Here is a 24,214-nt window from a genome sequence, read left to right as displayed (position 1 = left end):
TGGAATTGAATGAAATGAAATGGAGAAGGGCCTCTGCTGTAACTTAAAGAAGGATGGGAGCCTTTCTTTACACAGATAAGTCAGGCTGCTCTGTGCCTACTCAAAATTCTTGTAAAAATGCAAAACTGCATAAAAGCCAGATTAAATGATACCTGCTCAGTCCCACCTCAGCCTCATATATTATCAAGCTCCATAAAGGTGCATTTGCTGTGTAAATGCGTTTGTGCCACCTTTGCGTTCTAGCTAAATTTTGCATTATGTATATATATATATATATATATATATATATATATATATATATATATATATATATATATATATATATATTGACGACAAATCAAAAGCAAGACTATTCACGCCATCACTCATGAAAAAACCTTATTTGAGAGAAAAGCAAAATAACTAATAGACTAATAACTAATAACAAAATAAGCAAAATAACTAATAGACATCTATTTATATATATATATATAAATAGATGTCTATAAGTCTAGAGATAGATAGATAGATAGATAGATAGATAGATAGATAGATAGATAGATAGATAGATAGATATGGTGTGTAAAGTTATTTTGCTTTACTCTCAAATAAGGTTTTTTCATGAGCGATGGCGTGAATAGTCTTGCTTTTGATTTGTCGTCATCAGTCGATCATTTAATGCTTCTTCTGTCATCAGTGATGTGTTCAGGGTGGTATAAACTCATCAGGGCTTAAACCCATCACGGCAGGGGTCCACATCAGTAATCTGAGGTGCCAGTTTTAAAGTTGTTAAATCCCCTCGGCTATCACTTTCACGTCGGTCACTGAGCGAAGGACGGTGATTAATTCTCGAGATTTAAAAAAATGATCTCATGCCGTCTTTTCTCAAACCTGAGGCCATGTGCGCTGAACAATTAAAAAGCAAAACAGGCTACAACCGATTCGAAATACACCGATTCGATTGCTAAACAGAATGATTCGAATATGAAACTGCATTTCCAAAATATTCAATTTTCGTTTTAATCCAATATTTTGTTTTGACTAGTTTAGTGTCTATTAGGCTATATTCATTTGAATTAGCTTATTTCTTATTTTGTTTCGAACAAACCACCATTAGGATATTTGCGAGTTTATAGTTCTAAAACTTTGCATATTTTTCTTGCACAAGAGCGGATTCGAATTATGAAGAACAAAATATCAATGTGAACAAACTTTTCTTGGCTTGAAATGATCCGTGAAGAAGCAGCATCAGCGATGCGCGACTGTAGCACGTGAATACACATCTGTTGTTAGTCGCAGACAGGAACATCACAATGTCAATGCATTTCCTAATGGCTAATGAATGGAGATGTAATTGATCAATTGGCGGGGGGTCGACAGGATTAGGAGAGACCTGACCCCCAAAATGCAATTTAATGGGATGTTCCCACAACCCTTGTGGCACCAAATGTCTATCTAAAAGAGTCATGTAGCCATAACTACTGTAGAATTAATCACAGAATTCCTTCAGTTCTTGATTATCCAGTTGCTTTTAATTATTTATTTATTTATTTATTTATTTATTTATTTTTGATAGCCAGCATCAGATCAGAATGTTTGCGACTGGATTTTTTCACTGCATATGTTCCTAATTCTAATGCCTATGGGGTGCACGATCAAAATGAAAATAGCCAACAAAAAGATGTCTTGGATAACTCGCAGACGTGTCTATCTAGTGTTCGGCACGCTTTTCTTCTCAGTAGTAATCCCTGCAGTATGTTGAGATGGTGTATTGGCGAACACACATCTGAACATCCTCCTGCTGTCTCAGCGCTTCTCATGCCAATGCAGCGGCGCATCGTTCATTAACACCTCTATAATTGGATAACAATAGTCTTAATGGCTGACGCTAATGGAGGAAGCAGAATATTAGGCTTTTACGGGTCGTCAAACAGCAGCGAGGCATTATTAGTCTAAAACAGAGAATTCACATGCAAGCCTTCAAACAGCCTAACATGCAGACCTCAGGCAAGTGTGCAACTCTATTAAAATAAATACACAAGTATAGTCTCACAAGAACAATATCAATACGCTATAGCCTGTATTCAGACTGTAATATAATAATATCGTAATATTAGTCTAATATAATAGTAGGCTACTTAATAGCTCTATAATAGGCCTATATTGTAATATTAATACTTATTATTCTTTCATCTTTGTTTATTTATCCTGGCTATTTATTCATTTATTGTTGAAGTCAATGAATTAAGTTCCACATCTGACCAATAAGCACGCTGATTCGATTCTGTTAGAACTTATAGCCTATGTTCGATAATTCTATTGGAATGTAGTTCTATATCTGTAGGTTTACACACAACGGTTGTATGCTACAGGTTCTTAAAAAATCTAAAACTATTGCCCCTGATTTGTTGTTGGTATTTTTTATGTTTTTTGAAGAAAAAAAAAAAAAAAAAAACTTAGACTAAATTCTGTCATATTCCATGAGATGTTCATGTCATTTATTGAACTTTACTGTTTGGTTATCTAATTCCATCGCTTATCAACTTGTGTTTACTAAAGCAACTCACTGTTGCAATATGTTGGGAGAATATTTCCATCTGCTGGATAAAGTTAAGCATTACAGCAAAGAGCGAAACCAAAGAGATTTTCTTCCAGCATGGGTATTTTAGTACTTAGATACTAGTTTTGTTTTTATTTGAATTGTTGCTAAAGTTTTAGTAATTTTGTTGCGTGTGTTTTACTGTTTGTTTAATGTTAAACTAAATGAAAATGAAAACTTTGGTGACTAACTGAAATAATGTAATATTTATAATATTAAAATCATAATTTATTTTATTTCAATGAACATTTATAGTATTATTTTTACTATAAGAGCCCTGTCATTCTGACATTACATTGCAGTATAGGTCACAGATTTGATAAAATCGTTTGGTTTTACTGCTAACAAACATCACATATGTAGACATCACTGTAAATAAATCTATACTCTGTTGTTTGAAATTAGGTCCTTCGCCCACAAACGCAGCTGATAAGCAGTGACTAAAATAACAAACATGCTCTAACCTTGAGCAGTTCTGAGTTTCCAGTACATATAAAAACAACCCAGTGAAGTCTACACATAATCACACTTTCATAATCATCTATTCAAAGTCCAGTGCAGTTTTATCAGGTCATAACTGTTTCCACACTGCACTGTTCCAAATATACTGTATACATGTTTTGCCAGCTAAAAGTGTCATTCAAGGTTTTTGTTGTTGTATCACTAAAATGAACACAGCAATAGCCTCTGAGGGTTTGTGAAAAGTCAAATTTAATTTAAATACAATTTAAGCTGTAACATAAATGCCGATTAAACAAAGGTTTTACACAACAGTACTTGTGCATTAATATATTTAGTCATATATTTTCCAATGTCATAAAACAAGACTGAAGACATCAAAACAACATGGAGAACCAAACCTACAGTGGCCCCGAAAATATCTGGAAGTGTCCAAATAGGCTTGGGGCCGCTGTATAACAAGACTACAAGTCTACTAATAGATGCTGGCTCTTTCAAACCTTTTACATGAAAACAATTGTCATAAAGTATGCCTTTGACATGTAAAAATGGAAAGAAAACAATCTGGACCATATACTTGTGAAAAACAAAAAACAGAATGTATCTGTTGTCATAATATTAAACAAGTCATCGCCTCCAAGGATTTAAAAGCCAATGGGTTACAATAGAAAATATAGTGATCTGCTTACTTGTAATAAAAATCTATTGTGTGTCTACCCATAAAGGTTTAAATATTAGTTCCCAATGTAAAACATTCCCCATATCGCTCCTTGTTATCTGACGAAAGCCACAAAACCATTTTACCACAAAAATATATGTTATAGCATCATATGATACGACAATATTCAGCATGTCTATCTTTGGTTTTCTATTCATTCAAAGACTTAGTGGTACATAAAGCAACATAGTATCAAATCTAGAGATTGCACATCTATAACCATTGAAAGGGATAATTCTCATACAATCTACACTTAGTAAAAAACATAAAGATATCTAATATACATGTTGTATCAAGAAGCAATCTGAAGGAAGGGCTTTTAGCACTTAGTAATATTCCTGGACTATTTAACAGTTTTATGCAGCATAGACGACAGCAAAGACAAGAGAGGGCCTGTAGTCGTGTGATTGTAAAGGAAGCTGCGTTTCCAAACCAGCTTCCCGCTGTACAATCTGCATCTGTCTGGTGGCTTGAAGCACATTCTGGGAAATCACCCCACCGGATCTTTGAAATGTTTTTTCTTTTCTTCTCATAGTCAGTCTAACACGGTAGGTGAACCTGGTTTCGGTTTGCAGACTAAAAGTTCTTAAAGCGCTGCTGGAGACTTGACGCGGGCCAACAAATCTGAAATAAGTGCTGGAGGGTTTAATACGTGGGCATCTCTAAAGAGATAAACGGCTGTATTCTCCATCGCCTCAGCCAAGACAGAGACAGTGAAGAGAAGGAAAAGGAGAGTTGAAAGACAGCGAATGGCAAGAGGGGGCCTGGGTGGATGGAGGAAGAGGACCCGCCCGCCAGCAGCCGTCTCTTCAGCGCTGTGGGCCACACGAACACAGCGGCCATCTTTAGGGCTCAGGGTCACACCTCCCTCACAGTGAGGTTTGAGTTCTGTTAACAAAGATTTTGCATTATATTATTATTAATATGTTTATATTTAACATACACAATGCCAATATAAAAGAGTGTTATCAGACCTGCTGCTGGCCGTTAGGGGTCTCTTTCCTTCTTCACCTTCACATCGCCCGCCAGGATCGTAGAGATCTCGCCTTGCATGAAGGCCCACGGCACGTTGGAGCCCACGAGGGGGCACTTCTCTCCACTGGGGCAGTACACCTCATTCCCTGAGCCCTGTCTGCAGATGAAGTCGCGAGTGCAAGGGAAGCAGAACTTGTGCCCGGGCACCGACGGACACTGGACGAAGTGTGTGTCCTCCAGGCGCTCGTGGCAGATGGTGCAGCACAGAGGAGCCCCTCCTCCTCCTCCAGCTCCTCCTGAGCCTTCGCCTCCCATGACGGCGCTCTGGTCAGCGAGGGACGCGGTGACAGTCGTGGTCGGTCCTCCTGCGCTACTTCCTGCCGATGGTTCTCCATTGCGGGACGCCAGCCGCCGCTGACCACCTGCGGGTGAAGGGCTGGCGTTGTTCTGCCGCCCTGCGTTGGCTGAGTGGGCACCGCTGCTGCTGCCCGGAGCATCTTTAGGGGCCTGGGTGGCCGTGCCGACGTTGTCAGCCACGCTCATGAGCGCCGAGATGGGCGACGGGTCACTACCGTGCGCCCCCATGCCCTCTGGAGGCTGGCCCACACTGGCTAGCGAGGTTGCTGGCATATGGCCGGGCAATCCGGGATACGCACCAAGCGGCCAAAGCTGGCGCATCTCCTCTGAGGTCATCCTCTCGGCTCCATCCGGCTCGGGCGAGGCTTTGCGCCTGCGCACTCTTGGCTGCGTGGGACGTCCGATGTGGCAGAGCGCGCTGGGCAACATGGAACAGCTGGGGTCCAGGTAAGGCTGCGGGAGGGTTTCCGGGGCCGGCGCGTCTTTGAACACACGCACTCCATCGCTGAGCAGCTCCGACAGGAGGCGCCAGTCACCGGTGCCGTGCCTTTTCTCATACTCCACGTATTTGTACCCCGAGTTAATGACCTTTCCGGTGTCTTTCTGAGAGTCGTGGAACATCTGCTTGACCAGCGATAAGACGCTTGGGAACACGTTACCGGATCCGCACGGATACTCGATGAAGACCTTCAGCTCAAACTCAGCCATCAGCTTGGCGTCAAAAGCGAACACCCTTCCCATCAGGCCGTGGTCTTTCTTAAAGCGCACATTGAACGGGGTGCAGCCGGAAAGGGCATGCAAGGCCTCGCGCATGTGTTTAGGGCGTCCAGCCCAGTCTTCGGCGCGGTTCCGGACGCTTTCGGAAAGCTCAGCGAGGGCTTCGGCGTTCCTCTGCTTCTCCTTGAGCTCCTTTTCGAACTCCGGGCTCATGAAAGACGCCACACCTACGTTCATCCCCATGCTTATGGCCTGTCTTTTGCTGAGCTCGTTCAACATGGGGCCGGAAATAGTCATGGGTGCGCCTCCGGCTCGGGCATTCAGACCAGGCATGGCAGCCAGCAGGCCGTGAGGGGCTCCGACAAGCCCTTGCGCCATTAAATTGGGTGGCACAGCCCCCACTAAAGTCCTCCTGGCGGTAGGACTCTGCCTACTAACCTCAGGCGGACCTCCATCCTCCAGTCTTGGAAGCCCGTTGGGCAGCCTGGCGGACACGTATTCTCCCCTTCCCCGTTCATATCGCTCGGAGGGCGGTCTGCCGGTCTCCATAGGAGCCTCCTTACCAGCGGGAGCGTGTTTACCGACGGGCTGCGGACCCGGAGATCTGCCGTCCTGCATCACATGTGTTCGCTTGAGCTGCCGCGCCGCGTCGATCAGCAGCTCTATTCTGTCCGCGCCCTCGTAGTTCACGCAGCCTCTGCACACGGCCTCGCTGAAGTCCCAAATCATGGCCCACGGCATCTTCGGCAGGTCGCAAAGGTAGCACCATTGCCGCCTGGAAGACGCCTGCGAGGAAGAGGACATATTTGATAGGCCCTCGCGATCTTGCGTTCTCAAATCCACCGTGAATCTCTTTCACAGCCAGCCTCCGAGCGCTTGCGAGCGATGATTTCCTCGTTACGGACGAGTTTATGCAGCTCCGTTGGATTTTGTGTCATTCAGAATCGAGGTGTTTGATGTTTCTGCCAAGTCGTCTGGGCCGCAGAGTTTCTCCTGGAAGACGTTCCGAAAGTTACGCAACACTGACCCGTGGAATTGTGGGAAGTGTAGTTTTTTTTCTTCTTTTTTTTTTACAACCGAACGCGCTCTTACCTCGTAGTGCTTCTGTCTAAACAAAGTACAGAATTTTTATTTTTAAATAAAGCCCACAAAATATTTATGGAAGAGAGGATATCAGATTATCTTTTTTTTTTTTTTTTTTTTTTGTGAGGCTCACAGTATATATGTAAAATAACTTATTTAACTATGTTTATTGCGGAAATAATTAGTATGTATTTATCATTGTTTTCTCTCATTTATTTAGAATACATTTAATATAACTTAATTAGATTTATCGGACTATAATGACTTATACTGCCTCGTTTATTTATTTATTGTTATTTTTTGACTATGAAACGTCATTGTAATGCCTAGTCAAATAAAACGTAACATGTCTAGCAATATTAAATATTAAATGTGAATAATAACAACGTGTTCTTGCAAAAAGTAATTAGACTGCAATTCCCATTTTACAAATAGTTGACGTCACTTCCGCTATTCCCAAACGCTTGTTTCAAAAACTTCCGGTGTTGTATTACAGAAGTGACGTTCCGTGTAACTGTAGTAAGCGGTGGTCTTCTGTTTTTGTTTAAAGATTTAATTCTGTTTATAAGATACTTACGATAACTGACTCATGTGACTTGTTTAAAAGGCTTAACGTTACCCTTTCTGAAACGCCCAATTTACACAAGAAACGTCTTATTTTTTATTATTTTATTTGATTTTTAGCGTTTGGTAAAACAGGAAATTATATCATAGAAACAACACACAGCACAGCTTTTCAACATTCAAACAGTACATGCAAATATACAATACACAATCACTCACAGCACAGTTTTTGTGCATTCTGATAACATAAAAAAAAAAGACAACAAAACAAAACAGTGGGCCTGTGATTTTAACTTATAATGCTAATTGTTCTTTAATATTTTGTGGTGGTGGTGATTGTGAACCAAGATCCTGTCCTTCTGATCCATATTTATCCTTCAGAGCAGAGGATGGCCGGTCTGTCTTTGTTTCTTCTGCAGATTTGCGGCAATGCTTACAAATAGTGTACAAGCCTTGTAAGAGGAAGAGCACCGAGATGGTGCTGTAGTAACCTCCATATACAAGAAACTGTAACAGAAGATTAAACATTAAAATATAATACAACACAGACACTCATGGGTTTATTTGGATATTCCACATCTGAATACCTTAATTCATGTTATGCATAGATTTCTGTTACTCTTAAAAATCTTTATAACCCGCTGTATCATACGTATCATGTTCAAAACTTTATGAAAATGTGTACACAGTCTACTATATGCTTTCTGTCATCTGATTGATAGTTTATATTTTTAGTATAATTATAAAAATGTTCATGATCAGGCTGTGGTTCATGTGTCTTTTTTATACTTGTAATTAGGAGATATAGAGTGACATTTTACTTGTATGCATTTTATGTAAGTAGCTCTAATACAGTAATAAAAGTGTCATTGATTTACATTAAAAGTTCTTACATTTTGGCCATATAAAGTTAAGCAGCTGCATCAAATGCATTAAAAAAATAAACGCTTACCTGCGTCACAATGTCCAGTCCCAGGGTTGAAGTGTCAACCACAATAGCAGTAAGTATAGTTTGAAGTGTAAGAGCAACAAAAGTGTTAATGCCAAAAATTAGAGCATAACATTCCATTGAGAGGTTAACTGCTATCTGAAACTTGCAGGAAAAAGGGGAAAAGAGAAAAAGGAAAAAGTTAGAGTCAAGGAAAAATACCTGTATTCTTTTTTTAATTGCATATCTTATGCTTCCTATGTCCACTGTGTAATGACTAACTTACATTGTGATTGTGATGAGGAACATGTATGACGCTTTGAAGATAGCGTAGCCTGCGTAGCACAGCCAGATATTGCTGGTGAGGCCCATAAGAAAGACACACCCTGCACCTACAGCAGAGAAAACCCCCAGCGACAGCTCGCCCCACACGTCCCACTGCACTCTGATATAACCCACAGAGAAAGCTGCCGCTGCACCTGAAAGCAAAAATCACAGCGTGAATCACAATAAAGGAGATGTCAAATCTGAGAACAAAGAAGAAGCATGACGCAAGGCAAAAATTAAATTGGGAAAATGCATTTAGACTGGATTTGTATTCTGTGTGGCACTCAGAACTCATTTCTGTTGCCTTTGTTTGAATGTTCTTGTCAAGGCATCAGAATTGAGAGACATTCTCTTCTGCTGTAATTAAAGTGAATACTAACCAAACCCCTACTGGTGTAATTGCTTAAATTATCTTCCCCCACACATACTGGGCTGCTGAATTCCAATGCAAACTGCATAACAATTAAGCGTTAGAAGTCTTCTGCACAACGCATATTATGATTCAACGTATGATTTGCGGATAATTGGTTCAGCTAGGCATATTCTGATATCTTTCACTATAACCATAAAGGATTTATTACACTTTTGATATCTGTTTATGGTTAATGAAGTCTTTGAGTCTCAGATACACTCTTAAGAGTTAAGTTTCTTTATTGGCATCTATGGTTCAGTGAAGAACCTTTAACATACATGAAAACTTTCCGTTCCACAAAAGGCTCTTTAGTGTGAAAAAAGGTTCTTTATACTCTTAAAGGGATAGTTCACCTAATTTGTTTTAAACATGTATGAATTTCTGTCTTTTATTGACACATAGTATTTTATTTTTGCCCATACTATGGAAGTCAGGCTATCAACAACTTTTGTTTGGTTCCCAACATTTCTCAAAATATCTCCTTTTTTGTTGAACAGAAGAACTCAGTATCCAAAAGGGGGTTTTGTAGTGGTTTTGGGCTCCTCAAAGAACATTGTTTTGAAAATGGAACAATGGAAAATTTTCATGGATGTTATAGGTTCTTAATGTAAAAAAATAGTTATAATGAAAATATTAATAATTTTAAGAGTGTAAATCATTAAAATATTTCTCACACTAAAAAAAATATTTTTTTTTAAAACAATGTTTTACTGAAAGCTCCTTTGGGAACCCAAAATGGTTGTTCTATGAAAATGCCCCCTTTTTTAACCTTTATTAACTAAAATACTCCACAAGATGCCTCACCTACAAGTGTGCAGACCGCCTCTACTCCTCCATTATACACAGAGGATGTAGTGGAGGGCTCAATGTGGTCCCACATCAGCTGAACGTAGTTAAAGACCTGTCCATATCCAGCTGTAGCCAAAGCCCACCAGAGGGACCACTGCACCAGTCTTCTGGAGGAGTAGGACTCCTTGAGACTCTCCCACATTTGTTTTCCAGAGGTTTTCAGGTTCCCCCAATCACAGCACGCTCCTGTAGCCTGCTTTGCTAGATCTGTCTCTCCCCCAAATGCATCTGTAACCTCATTCAGTGTGTCCGTAGACACCTCCACCTTCTTCTTAAAAAACATTCCTTGCTGAGGCATCGGCAGGCCCAAAGAAATACAGAAAGCCACTGACATTATACCAAGAGTAATAGTGTTTACATGGAAGTAGCTTGTGTCAGCCAGTGAAATTAATAGCTGTCCTAATGTGGCTCCAAAGGTATATCCCGTCAGCATGGCACTGCGTACGTACCCCGTGGCCCGTTGGTAGCGTTCGGGAGGAATAACGCTGTAGATGTATGAAAAATAGGCCACTTCGGTGGAGGTGACCATTGCAAAGTTGAATTGTAGGTAGGTCAGAGCACTTAAACTGGTAGCAAAGCACAGAATTATGTAATTTGTGACAAGAAAAAGACCTTGAGTTACTATTAGAGGTTTGTATCTAAGCAAATCTGTCAGTAGGAAGACTGGGCAGAGCACAGCCAGATATGAGTACGTCCAGATGGGGAACAGGTAGTTTGTTACCTGGATGAATGGAAAGAAGATTGTTTTTGGTCATTTAAATAAGAAACAGAGGGAAATGTTTAGGTAAATGATTTGAAATCAGTTCAGGGTATATTGCGTAAGAGATAAGACTCACAAGGCATGATGAGTGAGGCGTCGCTATTGTAGTAATCAATGGAGAAAGTTAACCAATACTGTAGTTAACCAATATTTCGACTAGTTTTAGTTTAATTATAAGATTCTGAGGTTTTAGAACTGATTATTTTTCACCCCGGAGAAAGCTTTGGGTAAGGATATATGTTTTCGAGAGCACCTATTATAATATATCTAGCTTCAATCCAATCAACACTGGACATTTCTCATTGTAATGGGAGTATTTGAAATATTAAATGCTTAGTATATTATGGTGTAAATTGTACTGTGTGTGCTTGTTTCTCACTGGTGGTATCTGTCTGAAGACGTAAACCCTTAAAACTCTCAGCCAACAAAACAAAACAAAACCCAACACTCACCACTTCCTCTGAGATGTTTTTGGGTCCCACCAGGTAAGGAGTAAGGAAAGGCTCTGCCGGTCTGCAGTTGGCAAAGAAACCATAAAGCGAGAGCAAAACAGTGGAAAAGACCCAGTCTGACCTCTTCATTTTCTTCCAGAAATTCATTCTTATCTGCCTGTCTGTATTTTCACTACCACAAGATTATGTCTCTTTCATTTTAGGTCCAGTAGCTGTTGTTCTGGTGTATCTGTTGGTGTTTTTGCTGTGCAGTGTAAAGTAAGCCAAGTCCAGTTCCTGATTTCCACATAAGGAGATGTGCAAGGTGGGTAAATGAATGTATTTATGATGGAGACTTTGATCTGTGCGCATGTAAGCCCTAATCGTTGGTTTGTGCGTATGTGTTTGTGTTGATAAAAAAAAAAAGGTTTTGACATTCTGATTATTTAACTGTATTAAATCATGTTTATCTGTATAGCCCTTTTTTATTTTATTTTTTTTACTATAGCCTACATATTGTTTCAAAGCAGCTATAAATAAATAAGCAAACTACAGCTAGGCCTATATGACCACAGAAGCTTGAGAAAATTCATAAGATTTCAAAATAAGGCACTTTACTAATCTGCAGTGTGTCGTAAATCTTAAGTAATATTTTCTGTTTCATAAGTGTATCATATATTGTATTCTTATTAATTTAAAATTATTTCAACCCGATCTCATGAAAAAAAAAAAAAAAAAAAACATTTTACGAGGTGGCGATTTCGTATGAACTTTCGTGTGAACTTATTCTAACGAAAACGTACGAATTCATAATTAACCACCTAAAAACATAGGAAAAAACACGCAGAAAGTGCGCATGCGCGGTACGCAGCACTTGTGTCTCGTCGCCTTAGTAACGGTTTGTTGACACAGTCTTCAGTGGCGTGATGAAACTAAAACGGCTGCACATACGATACTATCCACCAGGTAATATACATATATAAAGTGTTATAATGCAAACGATTTGATCTTCAGTTCGTTTGAATCGCCTGTTTTATTGCTGTGCAGGAATATTCCTGGACTATGAGAAAGGGGGGCAGCTCAGAACGAAATCCATCGATCTGTTAAACTTGACTCCAGAGTAAGTATGACTAGTTGAAAATTCCTCCGTTTTGTGATGTCTAGGTTACACTTTAAAATAATGTTCTACTTGTTAACAGTTATATATAACTGACTACCTGTTTATCTGATAAACGAGTGTACCTCTGTATACACAAGTGTACTGTTTTCCTTCTCTAGCACTGATGTGAATGAGTTACTGTCAGATATTAGAGCAGCTGAACCTCTCATCACCTCCTCCTGCGCTGAGCAGGTCAAGGCCCTGATCTGCAAACTACAAGAGAAAGTCAGCCAAAAGGATGACCGCAAGTTCTACCTTTTCAGGGTATTAATAAACACTGACCAATCGTGCACAAGTATATTTGGGTCATGCATATTTGATCTGTTTTGCATGTTGTGATTCTGTTCTGAAAAATGTTTGGCTCTAGGGTAACGCAGTGTCCCGCGGTGTTAGACTTCATCAAAAACTAATTTAAAGGAATAGTTTGCCCAAATATGTAAATGTACTGGAAATGTACTCACCCTTAGGCCATCTAAAATGTAGATGAGTTTGTTTCTTCATAGGAACAGATTTAGAGAAATTCAGCATTGCATCACTTGCTCACCAGTGGATGCTCTGCAGTGAATGGGTGCCGTCAGTACAAGAGTCCAAACAGCTGATAAAAACATCACAGTCATCCACAAGTAATCCACTCCAACGATTAACATCTTGTGAAGTGAAACAATCCATAATTTTAATTTCAAACAAGTCCTCTATCCATTTCTCTAGTGAAACGTTTTTTTTTCTTTCTCATTCTTACGGCAACCATTCACTGCAGAGAAGTACTGTAATTCCAAAATTTCTCCAATTCTGTTCTGATAATATATATATAAAACATCTACATCTTGGATGGCCTGAGGTTGAGTTAACTTTAAGCAAATTTGTGTGTGAACTATTCCTTTAAATACAACTTTTATATTCATTATACATGTACTTTTTATATTCCTTTTTTTTTTATAACTGAGAGACATGCCGGATGTACTTTTATTAATTCATTAGTCACACAGCACGACTAGTTAAAAGGACTTGTGAAGAATCCATGATATTTAATTATTGAACATTACATCATTATTTAATCCAAACTTCCATTCTGCTGGTTTTGTTCAGTACCACCACAATTACATATACCAAAAATAGCCGAAATTAAATGCATTTGAATTATTTTCTAACAACATTTGATCAACACGTCTTTGATCGATATTAGCCACTAGGTGGCAGCAGAGGGAAAACTGCTGTTTTTGAACATCAAAGCCATAGTAATTATGTATGGAAATTACACAGTCAAGCTTATAGATCTGAAATGAATTAATGTGGTTAAGTTCACCCCCCCCCCAAGTATTCATCTTCTCTGTCTTCCTCTACAGGCACTTCAGGCTCACATCTTGCCCCTGACGAATGTAGCCTTCAATAAATCAGGATCGAGGTGAGTTTATCAGCTGTGCTCACATGCCTGCTCCCCCTCCCTCTAATTCTGCCTCTCTCCTTTACTTTCCGTCTGTTTGCAGTTTTATAACCGGAAGCTATGACAGGACTTGTAAAATATGGGACACCGCATCCGGAGAGGAGCTGCACACTTTGGAGGGTCACAGGAACGTTGTGTACGCCATCGCCTTCAACAACCCTTACGGGTAACAGCAGGGCTCTTGCGCATTAGATCACTTATGCCCCGAATCCATCAGAATGGCTTACCCTTCATCTTTCCATTGTTTTTTTAAATTTTTATGAAATAGAGAAAAGCACTCTCAGTCCCCTCTCTGTCTCTTTCTGCAGGGTTAGGGCACTGCAGGGTAACTGGTGTTGCTATTACAATGGGACCATTTGTCACTTTGAGTCATAACAGGAGCCCTTGTCCTTTTTTTCTCTCTCTCTCTGCCCTCTTTCTCGCTCACTCTCTCTCGTTTTCGCTCTCAGAGACAAGGTTGCCACAGGCTCCTTTGACAAGACCTGCAAATTGTGGAGTGCTGAAACAGGAAAGTGTTTCTACACGTTTAGAGGGCACACAGCAGAAATCGTATGTCTGCATTCTCACCGCATTCACTCGAGTCTCAGCAGTTTAAAGAACGGTTCACCTCAAAATGATAATTCTGTCCTCATTTACTGTCGTTCCAAACCTGTATGACTTTCCTTCTTCAGGAGATATGTCCTGGCATGGACACACTGAGACCAATGACATTTGACATCATTGGCTTCAAGCCTGGCACAGTGTGTTTTGATATGTTCTGGTGTATGTGAACTTAGTGAGTTTTCAGTCTGTTCCTGTGAAAGACTAGAAATATAAAGTGAGTAATATCAGTTACGGTTATGATGCTTTTATGTTTGTTGCTTTTTTTGAAGCTTGACAGCCCTATCCCTATATGGAAAACAGTGGAAAAAATTGTGTTTCACAGAGGAAGAAAAACAAATAGGTTTTGGAATGTCAGGAAATGAACTCACTATGTGGTTATTTTTATGCAGAATGTTGGTTAGCAAACAAACAGTTTCATTTCCTATTGACTTCCATAGTATTTTCTGTCTACACAATGGATGTCAATGGAAACCAAACCTGTTTGTTCACCAACATATCTTCTGCAGAAGAAAGAGAAAGTCATACAGGGTTGGAACGACATGAGGGTGAATTGAGTAAAGGCCTGTTCACACCAAGCATGATAACTTTTATAGCGATAAGGATAAATATATAGTTCTAAAAATTGTTCTCAGTATTCCACACCACAACTATAACGATAAAGGCACAGAGAAACGACATAGTTGGAATCACTTTCAGAATACATATTTTTTTCCAGCTGATTATTGATAAAAAAACATTGACATCCTATCAGAATCAATCCTGCTATAACAGGCTCGAGAATTTAAAACAGAATAAACAGAAATATTATCTTTATAGTTATCGTTCTTAAAAAATTACAGAATTGTCATTTTTGGGTGAACTATACCATTAAGACTGACTTTTTTAAAGAAATGCTGTCCCTTAAAAGCAAAAATGCATGCTTGAACTAACACTTTTCTCAAGAATAGACACGATTAAATCCATTAATGCATGTGTCTGATTGTGTTCACTGATTTTTGGGAGTAGTTTTTATTTATTTCTATTATTTTAAAAAGAAGTAAGACAGGACATCTAACACAACAACTTAAGGGGGCCTAAATTGGATTTCAAAAGACAGTAGTGTAAAGGGAACGTTATCTGAGCCCCTAACTAAAGTGGACCAAAATGAGATCCAATCCACTTTCAAGGTCAATGACAGTGTGAATGCAAATAACATGTTTATTTTATATATTTCTAACTGAAAGATATATTCAAACACATAGGGTCCCATCTCTTAGGGGGCACCAAATTAAGTTGTGTCTGGGAGTTTGACTTAGGAAGCCAAATGGGGCAGAACCCTGTGCATGAATACTGTGCTTTATCAGACACCATTTATTCTATTAATCTCAAATACTGTCTCTGTTTTCTTTGTGTATCTACTATTAGGTCTGCCTGGCCTTTAACCCTCAGAGTACCTTGGTTGCTACGGGAAGCATGGACACCATGGCTAAATTATGGGATGTTGAGAGTGGGAAAGAGGTGTCCACATTGGCAGTACGTCTCATCCTGTGTTTTTTCTGTATTCTTGTTCAGTCAAAAACATTGCCACCTATCCTGCTTAAACATTTCCCCCACATCTGCTTATCTCCTACGGGATTTTTAATGATTTCTCTCCGGTGATCAGTGAAAATTCATCCATGCGTGTGTTTATTAATGGATTTGTCATCAAATCTGTCATTACGACCATTTATGGAATAATTCAAGCATTCCACTTTTAGTCGAATAGCAGCGTACCGAATACAAACAGATGCGTCATGCAACGCGGTCTGAACCGGAGCTGTATAGATGTGAGAAACGTGCCATGGGTCGGAGGGAGAGGGGAAGAGATGGAGCGTTTGGAGGTTTTCTCCTCCCCGCAGCACATGGCAGAGCAGTGTGACTGAACGCAATGTGTGTGTGTGCTGCGTAATTACCCCTCTTAACTCTCCAATTAGTTCTCTATGAATCTAAATTATGAATAGCTCAGTGAGTTCTTGCAGATGAATTGGGGAAATTAATATGATATTTCTTTGCTGAAGTGAAAAAGGCCGCCTTTCTATTAGAGCTTCCTCTCTCCACTCACAGCGTTTCTCTGTTTCACTTTCTCAGGGTCACTTCGCTGAGATCATCTCTCTCTCCTTTAACACAACGGGCGATCGTTTGGTCACGGGGTCGTTTGACCACACTGCCATTCTGTGGGACGTTTCTACTGGCAGGTCAGTGTGTACTTCACAGCTAATGTTTTAACTGCAATACTGGCCGATATTTAAAACTCTTAATTGGCTTGAATGCACAGATATGTCACTGCAGCACTGATACAGACAACACTATAAATAAATATAATACTGCAAGATCTAAATCAGTCGTATCATTCTTATATATTGTCATAGCACCCATCCCTAAATCTAAGGCACTAAGGCGTAACAGCTGGACTTTCTGTAAAGTTGTTTTGAAAAGATGTGTATTACGAGCTTTACAAATAACACCTTTTCTGAAGGTTTTAAGACTTTTTAAAGACCTTTTTAAGACCAAATAAATAACATGTAGGTACCAAATTATAAAAATATAATTGTATAGGGAGGACAAAATGAGTTAAATAAGCAACAGTTTGAAAACATACCTTTTAAACATATCTCCATTACTCTTTAATTCATTAAAAAAAAAAAATATATATATATATAAAAAAAACCTTAACTAGAATATGGAAATAACTTTTACTGTACCTTCTGATCACTTTGCAAAAAGTTGTCCTTCCTCAGTTTTTTTGCCCTCTTCCAGTGCATATGTCTAAAGTTTCTTAAATCAAGATACATTAAGAAGCAAAATAGCAAGAAAACAAGTCTTGTTTTCATAAAAGTGAATTCATGATTAATACAAGAATAAACATCTTACAGTGTGTGGGATAAGAAAAATCAAAGAAAACAAATTTTACAGCATAAACTCAATTGTGTGCAATTTCTCAGAAAACAAGTCTTCAGATATTTTCATTTTTGAATTGGATTCAATTTGAGTCCATATCAATTTGAAGTCAATATATATCTTGATTTAGAGTTTGTTTGGATAAAAATACATTACATAGAAGAAAAATACATTTAATACCACAGCTTTATGAATTTAAGACTTTCTACTCTGATAGACCTTTTTAAGTCATTAATTTGTGCAAGCTCAACTTTTTTAAGACCTGTAGAATTGGACTTGGCTTTTCAGACAGCGTAATGGATCTTGTATTTTGTCTGTCTCTTCTAGCAAAGTTCACGTTCTCACAGGTCACCGAGGAGAAATCAGTTGTGTTCAGTTCAACTGGGACTGTTCCCTCATCGCCACGGCCTCTCTGGACAAAACCTGCAAGGTTTCTGTCTCTCTTCACTCTGTAATTCTCATTCTGTCTCATAAAAAAGCCTCTTAAATTATGATTTTTCCCCTGAGGTCCTTTTATAATCATTTTGCATCCAAATTTAGTTTTTCCCTTACCAGGGTTTGACGTTTGCATTAGAAGTAGCACGATTACAAGATGCTGAATCAAATGAATTTAGTGTTAAGTTTATATTTCTATATTTATGTAGCAAGGTAAATCTGGAACAAGACGTTTTTGCAAATGTTTCGAGTTCTGAAACATGTTTATATGATATACGACTGAACTCTTTTACTTCAAAAGATAAAGGACAATTCTATTTTCCATGATGTGACCCCTTTAATGTTTTTTTTTCTTACATGTTTCATTCACTTTCATCTGAGTAACTCTCTTCCTCTGATTGTCTGTCTGTTCCTAGAAGTGTGAGGGCTCTTAATTATTCAGCACAGTCTGATGTTTCTCAAAAACACAGTGAGACAAAGTCTTCTCACAGCTTTTTACAAGTGTCAGTGTCAGTTCATTTGGCGTGACTGTGGTTAGATAATAGCACTGAGATGTCTGCATGCATGTGTCTGTGTTAAATTAAGAGAATGGGATAAAACCATTGAAGGGGACACAGACTGCACCCTTCCTGAGTGAGCAGGGCAGAGCGATGTCCACTTTCTAATGGAATTCACTCAATCTGGCTAATTTACAGTGTGTTTGTGAGGTCATTTCGGGTCGTGGTGTGGCTTGTGCGTTATATAACAGGTTGTGTGTGTTTGTGTGTGTAGGTGTGGGACGCAGACAGCGGTCAGTGTTTGGCTACTCTCTTGGGTCATAATGATGAAGTGCTGGATGTGTGTTTTAACTACACTGGTCAACTGATCGCTACAGCGTCTGCTGATGGTGAGACATCACAACCCTCTCATATCTTACACAACCCCCAAAGCATTGGGCCCAAGTCTCTATTTTCTATATGGAAATTTTTTTGGATTGTGGGGAGCGATTTGCCAGTGAGTAAACAGACTATTCTAGCACACCACATAATTTGTCATATGCCTATATATTAAAAAAGGCTTCAACTACTTGTGATTAAAAGGCTATATAATATTATTTATATTATATATATATATATATATATATATATATATGCAAAAAATATTATTTATATAAATATAAAAACTAAAACAATTAAGTGTTTTTCCTAAAATGCCAGCTTAGGACTGTGTCGGTGTCTCAACTTTGCCTCAGAATGCAGGAATACTACTACAAATACTTAATTCATAGCCATGATTTAGTAATTGGTTCCCTCGATTTAGCAAATCGTGGCTGTTTTACAAATGAGTAAATCATGGCTTAATTCATGGCCACAATATATATTTCTTTCGTCCATGTTATGTGCAATGCTCCATACAAGATAGATTTCGTCTGAAGCACAAAGTGGCACATCTTACCCCACTCACATCTAACTTGATTTTGTGACCTGGACATGTTTTTGTGAGATCGATCTATAATCGAGTCTGATCATGTGTTTTTGTGCGCAGGTACATCAAGAGTGTTCAGCGCAGAAACCTTCCAATGTTTGTGTCAATTAGAGGGCCATAAAGGAGAGATATCAAAGGTAAGAAATCACATTAACCCTCCATCCTCGGCCTGTCACTCCAGCTTCAGACTCAATAATCCTCTCGTATCTCTTCACTCTGTCTCTTTCTTGGTCTGCTCAGGCGCTCATTTCCTGTCTAGGTCCCTTCCTGTTTATATCCCTCTTGCCTCCATCCCAGCATCCTGCCTGTCGTTCGTCATCTTCCCTGCATATTCATACGGCCGTTTGCATTCTTACAGCTCTCTTCATCTCGCCTTTTCTCAGGCCTATCCTTAAACCATCTTGCCATAATATCCTCTCCTTTCTTTTCCATCCCCCTCCGGACCGTCATCACCATCAGCAGAATATTTCCATTTCCTGTATAGAGGTGATAACTCAAGTACGCACATGCACACTCGGTTCTTCAGCGCTATAATAAAACGCCTGTCATACCAGCACGGGTCAGATTCAGTTCAGCTGTCTCTCTCCCGTTTTTCTCCTGCTCGTTGAAATAGGAAGTTCCACATGCAAAACAAAAAGTAATTGTTTTATGATGGAATATGATGAAGAGCCGCCCGATGCATTATCATAACAAAAGGCAGAAATATAATTAGCTTTTTATTTTCTCCCTCTCTCTCGCTGTAGGTGTGTTTTAATCCGCAGGGGAGCCGTGTTTTGACGGCGAGCGTGGATAAGACGGCTCGTGTGTGGTGTGTGAGCACGGGAGCGTGTTTGCAGGCGCTGGAGGGCCATTCTGATGAGATCTTCTCCTGTGCTTTCAACTACGAGGGAGACACCATCATTACAGGCAATTACACACACCTGTGTAACACTCATAAATCCACAAACGTAATCACACATCAGTAATTTCATGTCTTGTTGTCAATCTTTCTGCAGGCAGTAAAGACAACACCTGCAGGATCTGGCACTGAGAGAGCGGCCTGAACTCTGATCTTACAGTATTCCCACACCTCTTTTGATTAAGATATTGTGTGTCATCTTGTCTCACTGCCCTAGTATTTCAGTTCACAGAGAACATGTATGTGGAGGACATTATGGTAACACTTTACATGTATAATGCATTATAAAGGTATTCATAATGCATGTTGTGATGCATTATATCTTTCATGAATAACTGCAAGCAAAGTTAAAATGCTTTATAATATTTGCAGATTCTTTATAATGTTTAAAAATGGTTGTTTGTCATGTTTTAATGCATAATGATTCTTATAGGTGTAGTGCAGAATAGATAAATATTATAATTTATTATAACTGTCATTATTCATGAGATACAATGCATTGTAAGGTGCATTACAAGGCATAATTAATGCATTAAAAATACTTTTATAAAGTATTATAATATAGGGCTTTGAGTTCAAGTGTTCCCAACATAATTTTTGGAGTTATTTTTTCCCCTTAAAAAATATTTTGTCAATTACAAGTTCAAGGGATAGTTCACCTTAAGTTGCTGGTCCCCATTGACTGTCATAGTGTTTTTTTTTCCATACTATGGAAGTCAATGGGGACCAGCAACTGAAGGTGAACTATCCCTTTAAACTCATGCTGTCAATTATCACAAAAAATGCATGATTCATACCTGTTGATTAAACCAAAAATAATGCTATATAATGGAAGTCAATTGGAAAACTGTTGCTCTATAGACTTTCAATCTAAGTGCATGCTTGTCAACATTATTTTTTTTGATTGTACAACCTTTAATATGAAGTCAGGTATTCAATATTAAGGCTTATTATATTAAATCAATTGTTTTCTGTATTTATCCTGGAATATCTCCTTTTTAGCATGCTAGTCTATTTTTAGGTTAAAGGAATAATTCATAGAAATATGAAAATTTGCTAAAAATGTACTCTCAGGCCATCAAAGACGTACAGTATATGAGTTTGTTTCTTCATCAGATTTGGAGAAAGGTAGCATTACATCACTTGCTCACCAATGGATGCTCTGCAGTGAATGGGTGCCGTCAGAATGAGAGTCCAAACAGCTGATCAAAACATCACAATAATCCACAAGATTCTAGTATATCAATTAAGTGAAGAGCTGTGTGTTTGTAAGAAACAAATCCAGCATTATCGCTTCTAGACAAAATTTGACTCCATTATCTATGATGATGCTTCCTTCCAGTGAAAAAATTTCTGTCTTCTTAAACAAAATCCACCCATTTTCACTTCACAAGATGTTAATTGATAGACTGGAGTGGTTTGGATTACTTGTGGATTATTGTGATGTTTTTATCAGCTGTTTAGACTCTCATTCTGACGGCACCCATTCACTGCAGAGGATTCATTGGTGAGCAAGTGATGCAATGCTACATTTCTCCAAATCAGTTCTGATGAAGAAACAAACTCATCTACATTTTAGATGGACTGAGCATGAATAAATGTTCAACAGGTTTTTAATTTTGGGTGCATTTTCTTTAACAGATAGATGAATGTGTATATAAACTCATTTATTCAAATGTGTGGCTGTTTTCAAATAAAGGCTGTCTACATCAAACTCACCGTACGCAAATTTTATTTTGAAAAGATAAATACATTCAGGTATACGTGACAGACTGGATACAGTTGTGTGCCTTCAACGCTGATATTAAAACACATTACTATTATGTTACTATGCGGAGAAAACCATAACGCCACCAGACTTCAACTTTAAACTTAAAAAACTACACTACAAATTTAAATATACTCTATAAAATTTATGTTCATACTTTTATATTCAAACTTTTACAGTAGTCTGGTGAGACTAGTGCTGTGATCCCGTCTGTCTGCGTCTTTGCAATCATAAAACATAAAAACTGAAATTTACATTTGCCCAAAGACACAATAGCTCACAGTCTAAACTATTTACATCTAGCCAAAATAAAATCTCTTACATAACAGTAGTCACACAAAACTAAACATACAATTCAGTCTCAGAGGTACGATAAAATGACCGAACGTGTTCGCCAATGTAAAACAACAAAGTGTGTTTGGAATGGGATCTCACTCTATTACACTCTTTTAATACAAACATTTAAGTATCTCTAAATCCCTACGCAAGAGCTCGCACGTCCGTTTTATTTTTGCTAAAAAGTCATGTTGTGCATTTGAAACGGGTTTGTTGTACAGTACAGTAAAAATTTGCAAGCTACAAAACGTCAAGGCTGATTGGTCGGTTTAAACCATGTTCCTCTAACCAGCGCTGGCTGGTGACTGGTGGATCTAATGTTGCGTGCGCATAAAGACAGGAACATGCGTAATTTAAAGGGAAATATCCTTAAATCACAATCGATGCGAATGTGCATCTCTAGCACATATTTATGGACAAGGCATTTCTTCCTACAGTATATCCCATAATTCCAGTGATCTAGCAAAGACATATACAAGTGTGACAGAGATGGTTGAATAAAGGTTTGTGCAAGCTGTGACTCTTAAGGATATCAAATGTGGATGTGCTGGTGGTCAGAGAGGGCAAGTTCGGTACTAAGGAAGCCTCATGCTAAGGATCTTGGGATTGGGAGCCGTTACTGCGTGCAAGTGTCTTGTAAACCTTGCTATCCTGTGAGAAACAGAGATTCACGTGCTGATGTACAGTCATGGCGGTGGCTGTGGATGAGTCTGAGGGATCTATGAGTCTATAAACGTGTATTAGTGGCTCAAATGGGATTGGATGTGGTGTTTTCACACTGGCTCCTGACGGATATGTGGTGTCTCCAGCTCCTGGTCCATCAATGGGTGGCGCTCTAGCGCTTGGTCTTCAGTATCCAGTCGAACAGGCTGGGCACGGGCCGTCCTCTGTGCTCCAGGTCCTGGTGGAGCTGACAGAACTGAGCCACAGCGCTGAACAAGTCACCAACACGCCAAGCCTTCTGACCTGCCAACTGCACCACTCTGTGGAACTGAGAAACAAACACACGCTCTTCAGTTCTTTATCAGCAGTCAGTGCTCTTATTTTAGAATCACTGATATACTATTATAGTTTTAATTGATATTTTGAATTAGACTTGATTTTTCACTTTATTTCAATTAAAAGTATTGTTGTTTTGTTATGATTTTATCTGTCAAAAAATATCTATTGTTTAGGAAAACATGAAAAATTTATTTCAGCTTTAATGAAAATGCTAATTCAAGGTTTTAGTGTTAGTTAACAATAATAACCCTGTTATACCAATATTCTTTTTTTGTTCAATTTTAAAATGCACACATCAGTTTTGTTATGCAGCATACATGTAACACTAACATATATGCATATTTATAATACAAAACAACATTTATGTACAATTGCCTAAGCAATATGAACAGGGCTCTTTTCGATAGGGTAAAAAGGATGGTGTTTTATAAGACCACTGAGGAATTTTAACCAAAGTATGTTGCAGACATTTCATGATGACCCTAAAGAATCATACCAACTTGTGGAAAATGGGCATCCAATGTCCCCTTTAACAACATTGCATTCTAAATACATAGACATTTATGTGAGTTGGTCCCTCTTTACAGCTATAACAGCTTCCACTCTTCTAGGTTTCCAAAAAGCACAGCAGTAATTTCATCCTTTTCTTGTACTTGATTTCCTAGAAATCTATTAAAAATGTAAGCGCATCGGTTTAATTATTGCATATATAAGCTATGAATGATAAAAACAGCATCAACTCTACTGGCTTCTACTGTTTCAAAATTCATGTTTGAGGTACGAGTGTGTGTGAAAAAAACTAAATGTGAAAGTCTCCTCAAGTTATTTTACTCAAGCTTTATTTTACTAATAAATCCAGAAAGAAAAAAAGAAAATGCATTAGAAATTTCAGAGAGAATCCATGCTAATTGTTTTTCAGGCTTTGAGACTACAAACTGCACAGCTCTACACCCCTGGAGGCTTGCTGAAGGGCTCTTTCCTTTGGAGGGCTCAAAAAACTGCCTCCATACACTCTACACGTCATCCGGTTTACT

At 38.8% G+C, this 24,214-nt stretch overlaps 4 protein-coding genes across 7 annotated transcripts in view; 1 reads left to right on the top strand and 3 right to left on the bottom strand.

Annotated features, from left to right (window-relative positions):
- Positions 1–3,272: 3,272 nt before the first annotated feature.
- LOC109109288 (interferon regulatory factor 2-binding protein 1) lies at positions 3,273–6,874 on the bottom strand. Its single transcript, XM_042743489.1, has 2 exons — positions 4,730–6,874; positions 3,273–4,643 (listed from the first exon to the last, which is right to left on the bottom strand). Exon 1 carries the CDS (start codon positions 6,606–6,608, stop codon positions 4,743–4,745), a length of 1,866 nt encoding a protein of 621 aa, XP_042599423.1. The 5' UTR covers positions 6,609–6,874; the 3' UTR covers positions 3,273–4,643; positions 4,730–4,742.
- A 781-nt stretch (positions 6,875–7,655) lies between these two features.
- Positions 7,656–11,479, bottom strand: LOC109109290 (thiamine transporter 2-like). The gene is made up of 5 exons (XM_042743602.1): positions 11,180–11,479; positions 9,923–10,688; positions 8,666–8,858; positions 8,404–8,545; positions 7,656–7,958 (listed from the first exon to the last, which is right to left on the bottom strand). Exons 1-5 carry the CDS (start codon positions 11,324–11,326, stop codon positions 7,746–7,748), a joined length of 1,461 nt encoding a protein of 486 aa, XP_042599536.1. The 5' UTR covers positions 11,327–11,479; the 3' UTR covers positions 7,656–7,745.
- Positions 11,480–11,730: 251 nt separating this feature from the next.
- daw1 (dynein assembly factor with WDR repeat domains 1) lies at positions 11,731–21,788 on the top strand. The gene is made up of 13 exons (XM_042743603.1): positions 11,731–12,124; positions 12,206–12,278; positions 12,437–12,581; positions 13,661–13,719; positions 13,802–13,924; positions 14,208–14,307; positions 15,766–15,873; positions 16,468–16,574; positions 17,605–17,707; positions 18,484–18,598; positions 19,237–19,313; positions 19,920–20,082; positions 20,172–21,788. Exons 1-13 carry the CDS (start codon positions 12,085–12,087, stop codon positions 20,204–20,206), a joined length of 1,248 nt encoding a protein of 415 aa, XP_042599537.1. The 5' UTR covers positions 11,731–12,084; the 3' UTR covers positions 20,207–21,788.
- A 192-nt stretch (positions 21,789–21,980) lies between these two features.
- Positions 21,981–24,214, bottom strand: part of LOC109102771 (A-kinase anchor protein SPHKAP) — a 117,807-nt gene continuing 115,573 nt past the window's right edge. For all 4 annotated transcript variants that reach the window (XM_042743486.1, XM_042743485.1, XM_042743488.1 and 1 more), the window contains one exon: positions 21,981–23,169. In XM_042743486.1, coding sequence (XP_042599420.1) covers positions 23,014–23,169 — 156 coding nt within the window. In that variant the 3' untranslated portion in view covers positions 21,981–23,013. The remainder of the gene's footprint in view (positions 23,170–24,214) is intronic.

Source organism: Cyprinus carpio, chromosome B18, assembly GCF_018340385.1.
Source record: "Cyprinus carpio isolate SPL01 chromosome B18, ASM1834038v1, whole genome shotgun sequence".
NCBI classification, from domain to species: Eukaryota; Metazoa; Chordata; class Actinopteri; order Cypriniformes; family Cyprinidae; genus Cyprinus; species Cyprinus carpio.
Note: the sequence above shows the minus strand (reverse complement) of the source record. Positions and strands in the feature narration are given on the sequence as shown.

What these genes read in the sequence shown, in the direction of transcription:
- LOC109109288 (XM_042743489.1), bottom strand. Translation starts at nt 6,608, where the DNA reads ATGTCCTCTTCCTCGCAGGCGTCTTCCAGGCGGCAATGGTGCTACCTT.
- LOC109109290 (XM_042743602.1), bottom strand. Translation starts at nt 11,326, where the DNA reads ATGAATTTCTGGAAGAAAATGAAGAGGTCAGACTGGGTCTTTTCCACT. An exon ending in AAAACATCTCAGAGGAAGTG is followed by an intron (nt 10,689 to 11,179) that starts GTGAGTGTTGGG and finishes CCATTCATCCAG; the next exon opens with GTAACAAACTACCTGTTCCC. An exon ending in TTCCTCATCACAATCACAAT is followed by an intron (nt 8,546 to 8,665) that starts GTAAGTTAGTCA and finishes TTTTTCCTGCAA; the next exon opens with GTTTCAGATAGCAGTTAACC.
- daw1 (XM_042743603.1), top strand. Translation starts at nt 12,085, where the DNA reads ATGAAACTAAAACGGCTGCACATACGATACTATCCACCAG. An exon ending in AAGAGGTGTCCACATTGGCA is followed by an intron (nt 15,874 to 16,467) that starts GTACGTCTCATC and finishes TCACTTTCTCAG; the next exon opens with GGTCACTTCGCTGAGATCAT. An exon ending in GGGAGACACCATCATTACAG is followed by an intron (nt 20,083 to 20,171) that starts GCAATTACACAC and finishes ATCTTTCTGCAG; the next exon opens with GCAGTAAAGACAACACCTGC.